We start from the raw sequence: 12,725 nt of genomic DNA, 5'->3' as shown, positions 1-12,725 counted from the left end.
CCTCAACCACTGACTCTGCAACTATATAGAAATATATTTTTAGTGCAGTGTGTTGTGGGAAGTAACAAGTTTGTTGTGTTAAATGCTATAGGGCATGTTTCACCCTTTCTTCCATATTTCAAATATAAATGAACTTTAAAAAAAACATGTGCTAGCAAGTTATAGAGGGGATCCTGTAAAAATGGGGGAAGGAAATCATGGAGGCAATTGGTCCCTGAATGGATTTAAATCAATTGCATTTTCTATTTAAAAAATACTTTTACTTTTACCTAGGAGGGCATTAAGGCAAACAGAGCAATAGATTGGGGCTTGAGATCTACAGGGACATCTTAAAATAGATGAAGTCACCCACAGCTTTTGACCCCTGTCAGCCCCCTATTCTGCCCCTCTCCCTGCTACTGCTGTTCATTCTTTGTGGCAGTCACAAAAATGCTTTTTGTATTATATAGGGTCACTAGGATGCTCTCTGTATTGTACAGTGGTCATACGAATGCTTTCTGTATTGTATGGTGTACACAAGAATGCGCTCTGTATTGTAATACTTGCCAAATTATCATGTAGAACAGTATAAACCTTGGAATACATTTTGTATGGCACATCCATGGGAGTATTTTCGTTTAATTTGAAAAAAAAAATTGACGCTAATCTGTTTACAAGTAGTCACAGCTTTATTTAAAAGTATGTGTTTTTATCATTTAAATCCCACCCCTATCAACAAGAAGAGGTACTGAGGGCATGGGAGGATTAAACTTCTTCTTGGAGGTTGGGGCACACACCACCACGGTTGGGACACCCTCAAATTTTGCATACAGGTAGGCAGTGGTAATGTGTTTTTTTTTTATTTATTTTTATTTTTTTATTTATGTCATTAGGGAAACATTTGAAGCGGTGGGAGACCCAAGTACTAATAAATGAATGCTAACTCTGGGAACTCCCTGCTGCTGGACTAAGCTGCTCCACTCACATAACCGGTGTGTACTTCATCCACTTATTACCTATTTGTGTGTTAGCTGCCCCAACTGTGACAGGCGGACTCTGCCTACCATTGTGTATTTCATTTGCCCTGCCTAAAACCGATGTGGCTAGGGTCTGTAACTCTGCCTACTACTGGCCACGCCTACCATTTATTTGGTCCCGCCCACATGAGGCCACTTTCAGAATGTGTTCCAGGGTCACTTTAAGTTCCCAATCCACCCCTGGCCACAACGGATATACCTCCAAAAATGCACATTTGAAAATGCGGCCAATTCAGACTAGACTACAACCCAACTGTACTTTTCTTGCACTTCCCTGCCCATAATCTGGCTCTGCAGGGGTCGCAATTGAAAGTTACTTAAATCTTAAAATTAGGCTGCAATGTCCTATGCAAGCGCAATAAGGAAAATACTTACGTCCAACTGTAACTCAGGTCATTAATGTGCAGTTGTGTGTATGTGACAGGTAGGCTTGGATTGTGGAAAGGGTGATAAGCAGGGGCTGGCGGGGTGAGGGGGGCGACGGGGCAGAAGGCATTTGCCCCCCGAACTGGTCCCATAGAGGGCTATCTTGGGCTGGGTCACTGGGCCACCTGTATTTGTTTTCTTTAAAATGTTCCTAACAGGCTGCTGAATTAAGTCTTGCCGAACAGGCTAAAATGTGTCGCCCTCCCCTGCTGATAAGCCTCCGAATTAGGGTGTTATTCTGCTTATTGTATACATCATTGATTTAATTTTTTTGTATAATTTGTTATTTACACATTATAAAAATGTAAGCATTGATTCAATTACAGTTTAATAATGTCATGTATATCATATATATTCTATTAATATGTGTATGTATGCCTTCGTATACATTGTGCAAGTTAGAAAATAAAATTGCATTTATATTTAAGAGAACTGCTTAGATGTTTAGATTAAAATTATTTCAGTGTACATTGAGGATGTGACAATTTACCTATTTTACAGTATGTATGCTTTATTGGAAACATGCAAACCCAAATGCAAAGTATTTAAGCAAATACAAATGTAAGTGCACGATGCCAGTGTTTGTGAGATCGGCACTCTGAAACGCATGGTTTTTCAGGACAAAGAGAAAGTTATCTTTCACCAGTAGATGGAGCTATTCAGGTCAACAGAACCAACGTGTCTAATAACTAGAAAGACACTCATATACATACATACACACACTGTCCCTCCTCCTCTAGCAAAGCACGGGGCAGCCATTCCTTAGGCTGGGGAGAGACAGTGCCTCTTCTAGGTCTTTTTTTTCCCCTTGTGCACAGGAGAACAACAATAATCCAGCAACTTCAAGAAAATATCAGTTTTGGGGTGGTGCAAAACGAGGAACACAGTGATCAAAGAGAGAACTGTGGAGAAGAATAAATTCACTACTTTGTTGCCTGACTTGCTCTATAGAACACTGTCTGTGTCACACTGCTACAGAACGCTCATCGTTGCATGCTATTGCCTTGTGGAGGAGTTTTTTTTCTGTTTTATTACAATACATGTGTAGTTTTTTTTTTTTCATTTGTATACAAACCACAAACGGATGTGAAGGAGCAAGGTGTTGTTGTTCTATGTGATATACCTCTGGCTGGTTCCTGCATCAGTGTTTATTTTTCTGCTATTGGACATACAAGACTGGAGTTTTCTTGATGTGTACAGTGCAATGGATGTGAGATTTTATCCACCGCCAGCACAGTCTGCTACAGCTCCTGACACCCCCTGTTTGGGACCGTCCCCCTGTTTGGACCCCTACTATTGTAACAAGGTGATTTCATGTGTTTTTTTTATTCACTTGCTTGCTGTCTCTCCGCCCTGCTTCTTTTCCTATGCATGCACACAAAGCAATGCACTATATCCTTACATCGCTCCCTGCTCCAGATACACCATACTACGATTTAATTGCCTTGCCTTGGACTTTGTACTTGATGTGCTGGATGCTCTATGCAAAGGGTGCAATGGGGGCACACACTTTCTCCCATTAAATTAGGATAACTCCAAACCAATAGGTCTTACTTTCATCCTAATGAGCCGGGGTTCTTTACTGTGACATTTGCGATGGTATTTGCTATGAGACCTCATATTGACAGCATCCACTCAGTGTTTATTCACTACAAACATCTCTTAGAATGTGTCATTATAACTAGCATTGTTACTATTGTACTTCTATCATTGTGTTTTGTTCTATAAAGATGACCTTGAACGTTTACATAATATGTCATTTATAAGACTGTTATAGTTGTCTTGTGTTAATAACCGCATGACTCTTATGTGTCAAGGAAAAGTGTGATGTTTATAACAACAATCCAGTGATGTTTACAAGTTTTGCAGTAAATATACATATGTGCATTGTGCTTTCTTTGGTACCTGCTGTAATGATGGACTGCAAACATTACAGGCACTGTGTGAAGAATCCTGGCCATGAGCGTAGCAGGCAATGCCCATTGCTATCATTATATCTACTAGTTGGAATTGCCACCATAGGCTTAAGTTTGCCCAGAGTTTCCAAAGTCTCGAGTTATTTTATTTCATGACTGAGATTATATTACTACGTCGCTGGACAGTGGCAGCAGGCGATTCTATGCATGAATTACACTCTGCTGCACTGATGTGATGAGGTATGTGTGCATGAATAAAAATAGCTTGTTTAGCACAAAACACTTACATGACAAAGGCAGCTTTCCAGACTTACAACGGTGCCAGGGAAAGTGGTGTGTGTGTGTGTGTGTGTGTGTGTGTGTGTGTGTGTGTGTGTGTGTGTGTGTGTGTGTGTGTGTGTCTTGCTAAGTGTCTGACTTTCAAAGTTTGGCATTGCTGGTTGTTCAAAGTGGACTGGACTTGCTACCGTTCAGATGTCATTCACCATAATTACTGGACAATACAAAAATAAAATTCCATTGTTTTCATTATATCTACAAGCACTAATTGGAATTAATGCATATTTGTTTTAATTTAACACAAGGATGGACCTGTGTACTGTATTGCTATATAATGCCTGGACACTGCTGAATACAGTAGACCCATCACAGTCTTTAGACTAGCGACATGATCTACATTCTATCCACTTGCAAAGGCTTAGGTAATTAACCCTAGTAATTAGTTTTCTGTTACTGCAAATTATTGTTATGTCAGATAAATGGCTAGTGACTCACAACATAGTTCCAGCATAAAAACACATTTGGGGACAATGCATTATACCTTATGAGATGTTTTAAATAAGGCCATGGAGCTTATTTTATTTTGTTTATTAATTAGGCTTTTCATATAATAAATGCATTTTTTACGAAAGTAGTTAAAATACAACAAATAACCTGGTAAGGTAATGAAGTTCAATCAAATTACAGCCTGTAGAAAGATATGTAATCAGTATTAGTAAATACAATAATTATTACACAACAAACTAGTTTTAATAATTTCTTACAAATATTAGTTAATACTTTTTTATCTGCTGTCTAAACTCAATTTACATGAATATACGTTATGCTGTATAAAGAGTCTTGTGTTCTCGGGCATCAATTTATTTTGTCCACATATGTCTATTTCAGAAAATCTAAGGCCAGTAAGTACAATGATGCAGTATACATAAAATAGAAGTATTTTTACTACACAATAAATGTGTTACTTTTCATCAGTGTTTGCACAAATAGTAAAGGAAATATTTTATTGCATGTTTACAGTGTAATGTATGTTTATAAATGTAATGTTGCTTTGTACACACTTGGTAAATATTGAGGACTTTTCAGTTAAATGTAAAATATATGTGTTAGGAACATATTAGGCTTTTTTTTTCTAAAAGCAAAGCTAACCCTTTGCTTCTGACAGTACAAATATTTATCAGCTTGTTGCACTTTTTTTTTTTGCAAATTCATTAAAAATGACTACAACTTGTTTACATAGTGTTGTGATGTAAACTCATTAAAATGATAGACATGATAAAGATTCATTTCTACTATTCTGCAGTGAATGTAGTGGTACCGGCTTGTCACAGTTTTAAATAGCGGTAGGACCTGATAGCAGCTTGGACAAACTCATTCAGACACCTAACTTGTAAATGCTTGTAGCTTGAGGGATAGCTACCATATCTGACATTTGTCCAACTATCAAATAGCAGCCGCTAATCAATAAAAGGCTACTTTAAACATCAAGTTCTACAGCGCCTGACTTAAGAATACAGCCAAAATAGAAATTGACAAAGGTGTCAGACAAATTTAGATAAATGAAACTGTTATGGAAGAGTCTAAGAGACCTGTCCAGATTGCTCCTGGGGTTTTTAACATATATAATGAGTGTGGAATGTTGTATTTTTGCAGTGTTTCTCGGTATTATGAAATGTCTATTCACATAAAAATGATGGCAGTATAATTTTATTTTGACACTTCTAGCAGATGTTAGTCTCGCCGATGAGAGGGAGCATGACCCCTGCCATCAGTAGGAGAGAAAATAATGGTCTACACCGCTCCCTATGGTGAGCCTCAAAGAATCAGTAGCACTAGATTTTGTGAGCTAAGCTCCTTCAGGAGAAAATGAAGTCTACAACCCCTTCACTTTCTACTCATACAGATATTTTACCTCTCAGGGTAATGAAAGCATACGGAGATGTGCTTACAGATTACTTATAAAAAGAGCTTGTGGCTGCAAAATGGGACCTAAAGAGAAAAGTGGGATTTTTTTTTTAACATTTACATTTTTAACTAGTCACTAGCAGCTTATGCAAATAATATAAATTCCCTACTAATTCCTAATTCTACATGCTATACTGACTGCACTGCATTGTGATCTGTGGGTATCGTGTTACACTATCAGCCATAGTTATTCATTTTCCTAAGCCTACCCACAAGGCTTGCAGTGTTTTAGATATTCTTTCCATCTATTTCCAAAACATGCTATTATGTTGTCGGATATGACTTGTGTTTAAGATATTACCTTTCATAGATGAATGGACTGAATGCGCTGGGATTAAATCACTGAACATTTGTGTCCTTCGCTTTCCACTGCATTAATGTATGGTCATAAAATATAATTGTTCGTCACTGAACACAAATGTCTAAGAAATGATTGTTTTAATGGCATTTCCAATCTAATTAACTGTTATTGATTTACTTGTGAATGGAATAGCTAAATATTGTGTATTAAAACACTGAATCACTATTGCAGTTTAGTCTTAGCAGTGGTGTCTATATTCTTTTCAGAGATTTGTTTACATGTATTAAAATGCTTAGTTCCTATTGAAAAAAATATTATTATTATTATTATTATTATTATTATTATTATTATTATTATTATTATTATTATCTGTGTTTTTTTAGAGAGTGCCAACATATTAAACAGCACTGTACATTGATACAAATAAATAACATTGAATGACATGAAACAGAAGGTGAAGATGGCCCTGATCATATGAGCTTATAGTCTTAAGAGTTGTAGCGAAGACTTAATACATAAGGTAGCGGAATGGCAATTGTAGCTGTTGGTGGGTAAAGTGTATGTGGCTACGGTAAGGCAGAAACGTTATCACCCACCGTTAATAATGCAGTTGTTGGCGACTGGCATTTTCGTGCAGCTTCTGATGGTGTGGTATGGTTGGAATGAGAAGAGTCTGTTGAAGGTGGAAACATGAAAGATAAATTATTCATTATAGAAATCTTAACAGTCATCTGCTGGCAACCAGAAGGTCCTTTACCATTTATATTAAACCAACCTCCTCCTTGTGTGTGGTTCTGGAGAAGGCTTTCACTATAGTGTTGCATGGGCACTCAATTTAGGTGCCCGGTTAATGACCTCAAAGTCAACAGCCCTGCCTGAGCCCCTAAACGGCTAATGGCACTTTCAAGGTCGAAAGGGCTACGTCCAGCCTGTGGAATGACTTATATGATAAACTAAAAATACATTTGTATTCATTTAGTGTTTTATTATGTGTACCACTTGTATGGCTGTTGCTATTTTGCTGTTGCTGTAGCAAGTTGTAATTTCAATCTACACAATTTAATCAATTTGCACCTAAATAACAAAGTGACCATTCCACGGTCAGTTTAAGAAAAAAAACTAACTAATCTTCAGAAATTCTTTTAGTTATTTGCTATTTGCTGTCCTCCTTTATTTAATACTAGATGCACTTTTAACAAAGTCAAAGAAAGAGAGGTATTCAGTAATCCTTAGAGTGTTAAAAGAAATATGGCCACACGGGCTTTCTTTATGTCTTTATCTGATTTGAACACAAATGGAGTCATTTATGAAGGGAAACGTATGTCTGTACTGTAGTACTTGTTTTTTCCTTGCATGTTGCAGAATGCATAGGTGCACCTTAGTCCACACTGATCTGGCCATCAACCAGAGCCAAAAATATACACAGTCACAAGAGCTGCCATCTGCCATGCAGATATGTGCACAGCAGCATAAAATAAGTGCAACATTTAAAGAAGGTAAAGCTGAGTCATTAAGGGAAGTAAGGCAAATAAAGGAGTAAATGTTCTCTGGGACAAACCATGTTACAATGCAAAGGGTGCAAATTAGTTTAGTGAAATACTGGCTGTTTTTTCATGTAGCACACAAATACGAGATAGCTTTATTTTTATACTTAATTTTAAAGTTAATCTAGGATATGCCCTATCCCAACTATAAATCTGCCATCACATTTTACATTTACCTCCCCCTCCAATGCAACATGGTTTTTAACCAGGTGCAAAGTTACTCCTTGTTTATGCTTTGCTCTCCTTAAGGACTTAGGCCAGACGTGTTGACTTGGGAAAATGGATTTGTGCCTGTTGATAAATGATCACAGTCTGGTGTAATATAGGTTTGTTTTCTTGAGTTTATGTCTCAGGATTTTGTCTAGTATGTGGTCAAAGGAGGCACCTCTGTGGTCTCCTGAGCACCTCAAATATTTGTACTTCCACAACCACTTACCATGTCTATGCGTGACATTTTTCAGTCAAATGGGGAGGAGTAACGTGAGCATCCCCAATCATTTTAAACATTTGTCTACCATGACTGTTGTAGTTTTACAGCATACACTATATTCTCAATTTTCAAATGACAAGAAATCAGGAAAGTTTGTCTAGTGATCTGTAACATTATTTCACACCCACTTTTTCTTGCTTTGTTGGCGTAAAATGTATTGTTCCTATCTTGCTACAGATAATTATAGGTTTATGTCTTATTTCAGTTTTATGTTGAACACTTGTTTGAGCAGGTTTATTTTAGGCCACCCTTGTTTAAATCTCCCACTTATAAGTGTGTTGTTACCTAGTTATACCACAAGATTTCCAATTTGTTGGGGTGTACTTAGCACCACTATGTAATACATACCAATGTATTTCTTCAATTTTTCAATAATAATAATAATAATAGTAGTCGTAGCAGCACATTAGCATGTATTTTATAATAACAACACAATTTTGTACTACTGAATGTTTAAACACAAATAGCATAATAATAAAATAAAGTCCCTCTGTCCACAAGTATATCATTGTAACTTGAAATTCAGTGCTTCCAATGTTGGGGATTCTCTTCTGTCGAGATAATTGACTAATTTGTTGTCTTGACGCGCAAAAGTCCCTCGTGTATCAATCACTGAAATGCAAAATTTTTCTGCCATTGACGTCATAAGAAATAGTGGTTAGAAAAGGCGTCAAGGAGGTGTGTTTCTCCCCAACGACAGTAGTGTCTGGCGTTAAAACAATGGATTTGGGTTGACATTTTCTTTAGTTGGATTCTAGCCTTGGAATGTATCGTTTAATACCATTCTACAAACACATTGGCCATGTATTTTATATTATGGTATCTCACTAACTCTGAGGTACCACCAGGGGTACCTCTGTATTTTAAATTAAATATACTATACAAGTTTAATTTATTAGTAACAAATAAATCAGCAGAGGTACTTTTATACATTTAAAGGCATAAAGAGATGCTTGTAAACTTATAAGTATTATGGGAAAAATATACTCACATAAGGGGATACTTGGGCTAAATGTATACATATTAGTAGTACATAATCACTGCTTGCCATCATAATGGGTACAAGACAGTAGAAAAAGATTGAGATGCCCAAATTTTTTTTAAAACATCCTAAAATCACACAAAAATAACTTTATGATAACAGTAGAGGATAGAAACCTTGAGCAAGGACGGTTTGCATTAATTTTGTCCGACTTACATCTCATTACAATTAGAGAGTTTTGATGGCTATAGCTTAGGGTAAAACGTCTACTAAGCCTTATGATTTGAAAAACCTGGTGATAATTTTTGTTACTTAAGTGAACTTCCACATGTTGGATATTTGAAATTATAATACACAGAACATGTTGGTATGTTATACAGTGTTCTCCCTAGAAAGTTTTGCCAGCCGGGTGGCATTAACCGGGTGGGGGCAGTTTAATACTTTGCAATAATAACGAAAATGTTGGAGGTTATTGGCCACACCTGCCAGGACTGGTCAGACTGGGGGTCGGTGGTATAACACACACTGCTGGCTGTAGTGCTCACATAATGCCTGTTATAATAGGAGAAACAATGGTTTATTCTGTTATAATAGAACTCTGTTGGGCTCCAAGAGCCGGGTGGCAAGTAAAAACATCCGGGTGGAGCACCTGGGAAATAGGTGCTGGGGGGAACACTGTTTATTTAAAAGACATGCTAAAAAGAGAAACAATATTTGAAATTAAAGTGGCACAGTGCTTGGCATTGCTGCTTCACAGCACTGGGGTTTGGGGCTTGATTCTGCACAGAATACCTTGGCATTGATGTGTGTATGCCGTTGGTAACAGTGATACGGAATATGTACTTTACATTCTGTTGTCCTTGAAAGCTGTCTATAGAGGAAGTGTTGTCCATAAAGTCATCACCTTTGCCGTGTGTTTCGTCTAATAAATACAGTAATTTGACTGTTTTTTTAGTTACTTAGTGGGTGTTGTGTTTGTCATGATTGTAGACATTATTAAAATGATAAGTTCCATTAATTGTATATAATTGTATCAGCAAATTACATTTTATTACAATTCTTTAGCAATTATGAGGCAAAGAGATTTAGTCATAATTATCTGTTATATGTTGGGGTGGGCCAGAAGTCGGCCTGGCTTTGAACATGTGGGGTTAGAATGCACTAGATGCAGACCACAGGGTAAAGAGGCATGCAATGCTATCTCAGACAAGTGGCTGTTGATGGTCATGCTGTAGATATCTACTTGAATAAGTGCCTGTGGGAATCCAATCACCTTGAGTCATGTTTATAATGTTGCTCCTGGAGTGCATTCTGTATGAGCTGTGATCACAGCTTGGTGAAGTCAGCTTAAGTATCACCATGAAAAGGGTTCATAGAACACATAAGCATTTATAGTCAATGTTGGTTATGGATAAAGAATATGCTGTTGTTGTGTTCCATCCAGCGGAAATTCTGAACGTTTCTGTGTGCCGTAATCTCTTTCTTCGTATGGTTAAGTGATCCCTATTTGCAGTGTCGATTAAACCGCATAAACTAATTAATGAATGCAGCCAGAACAGCGCATAGCCAGGCCCACAGCAAAATTTGGGCAGGGGTGGGACTCTTCTGAGCATGTGCTTCACTCCCCACCCACCTCACCTGAATGCAGCTCAGATGAGACCTGTTACATGTGCAGAGAAACCACCTGTGTGTATAAGTCATTTGGCCCAAATATTGATGCTTAGTTTTACATTGTATTTTTGTTAATGATCTCTCTTGTTTGCTTATGCCAAGATACATTTCCGTGTTGTACTGAGAATAAATACAGGCAGTACTGTAGCACCACTAGTAATCATGTCATAGGCAGTCTGAGAGAGACACAAATATATTTTATAATGTAACTTGGGCTGCTACATGTATTGAAAAGATAGGTGTTTATATAGTTGCCAACTGTCCTTTATTTCCAGGGACGGTCCTAGGATTTGTCCCTGGAATAATTACTATACAATATTGTATAGTACAATTCCTCTACTTTAGTATAGCAAATACTTTTTAATTCTCTCTATTATTATTCTGTGGGATTTTTGCTTGAGTATTTATTGATGAAACATATCTAAACACCCCCAAATTACATAACTAAGTTTAATAAGCTTGTCAGTATGTAGTTTGTAGTTCCCAAGTGTCTCCTTAGACTGTACAGTGTGTAACGAGATTAAATTCACCTGTTCAACTTTAGAGTGTCCAAGGAAAGTATTTAAAAATGTTGGCAAGTATGTGTTTGAGATCTGCCTACACACAGCCCTTGTAGCAATATCCGTTACAACTCTAACCACTTGCACTTGGTTGTACAACAAAACTATAACGAGTAAGAAAAGATAACGGATAAAGCAGTGCATAATAAAGGTTCACATAATAGTGAAACACATTATGAGTTTATTCACTGTGGCCAGAAACCTGACAATGATGTATATTTTAGAAAAAGTAATGCAGTAAAAGTGCTTTAAAGGGTATATAACATTCTATGTGGACTAATTAACATACTACAAGCTGTAAGTTGTAAATCTCAGTAAATTGGCTGTTGAATTCGTAATTTTTAACTGACTGAAAAGAGTTATGCTCCAACATTCAGTTCTTGACATAAACAGTGGAATAGCTAAATGATCTAAACGATCGAAATGGTTTGTAAAGAGTTTTGAGTACCCCTGAGGTACCTCAGTAGCTTTTTAGGCCTAAGGCATATTTTTCAACACCGTAAAATCATATTTATAAGAAATAAAACAGAGATGAAATGTTTACTATTCTTGATTCCACAGATACAGTATTTGAAAGCCGCTCTGATTTATTTTCAGTTTTTTATTACTCATTTACAGTAGTTGTCTTTCATTTACCTCTAACAGCTTGAAATGAACCTTTCTGAAAACAAAAAACATGTTCTAAAAACTATTTTACTTATTTTTATAGTGATGTTAATCTACTGAGTGCCATTCATAAAAATATGATATTTCAGTTTTCCTACGTTTTGCGCCATATGTTAAAACACACAGGGCCTGATTCATTAAAGAAAGTAAGGCAAAAAAAAAAATGAGTAAGTTTGCTCCTGGACAACACCATCTTACAATGCAAGGGGTGCAAATGAGTTTATTATTTTGCACATAAGTTAAATGCTGCTGTTTTTCCATACAGCACACAAATACCTGATAGCTTTATTTTTACACAGCAATTTAAAGTTGATCTAGGATATGATCTTCCCCAACTATAAATCTATCCCCACATTTTAAATTTACCTCCCCCTCCAATGCAACATGGTGAAAAGTTACTTATTCTTTTTTCTTTACCTTCCTTAATGAATCAGGCCCACAGTGTCCAATATATTTTAAAATGTCCTGTGACTATAGTGGGGTGGATAAATGTTAGCTGTACACTACACAGCGGATTTATTTTACGGAATAATATTAGCAAACCAGGAAAAATTTAGCCACCGGGTTACTCCTATATCTCCTCATAATGTGTGATTTATGCTACACTTCATTTCAGTTTGCTGAATCTTGGCCAATCACTGGAATGCACATGTCTGCAAAAGTAGAAAATGTGCTACGGTGCAGAATTTGAAGTTGAGCAAAGGGTGCAAATGTTAACTTTTTGAGTGCAGGGCTTTTAGCATATGCGCTCGCATGCTGCACACACCTACTGCCTAACTCTAAAATAATTAGTGCATTTTACACTTTCTCCCCGGTAGCACAAAATGGTATTTCCAAGTGCCAAGTTTACACTCAGTGGCTCAATTTGCTGCTAATTAGCCCCTTTAGCTGCATAGATGAAGGCAATTC

General features: G+C 36.9%; 1 protein-coding gene across 1 annotated transcript in view; it reads left to right on the top strand.

Annotated features, from left to right (window-relative positions):
• The first annotated feature begins 2,155 nt into the window (after nt 1–2,155).
• TOX (thymocyte selection associated high mobility group box) overlaps nt 2,156–12,725 on the top strand; it is a 217,613-nt gene continuing 207,043 nt past the window's right edge. The window contains exon 1 of the mRNA XM_075213560.1: nt 2,156–2,748. Within this exon, the coding sequence (XP_075069661.1) occupies nt 2,647–2,748 (102 nt within the window). The 5' untranslated portion in view covers nt 2,156–2,646. The remainder of the gene's footprint in view (nt 2,749–12,725) is intronic.

This window comes from Mixophyes fleayi, chromosome 5 (assembly GCF_038048845.1).
Source record: "Mixophyes fleayi isolate aMixFle1 chromosome 5, aMixFle1.hap1, whole genome shotgun sequence".
In the NCBI taxonomy this organism is placed as follows: domain Eukaryota; kingdom Metazoa; phylum Chordata; class Amphibia; order Anura; family Limnodynastidae; genus Mixophyes; species Mixophyes fleayi.
This window is presented reverse-complemented; position numbering and strand designations above follow the sequence as displayed.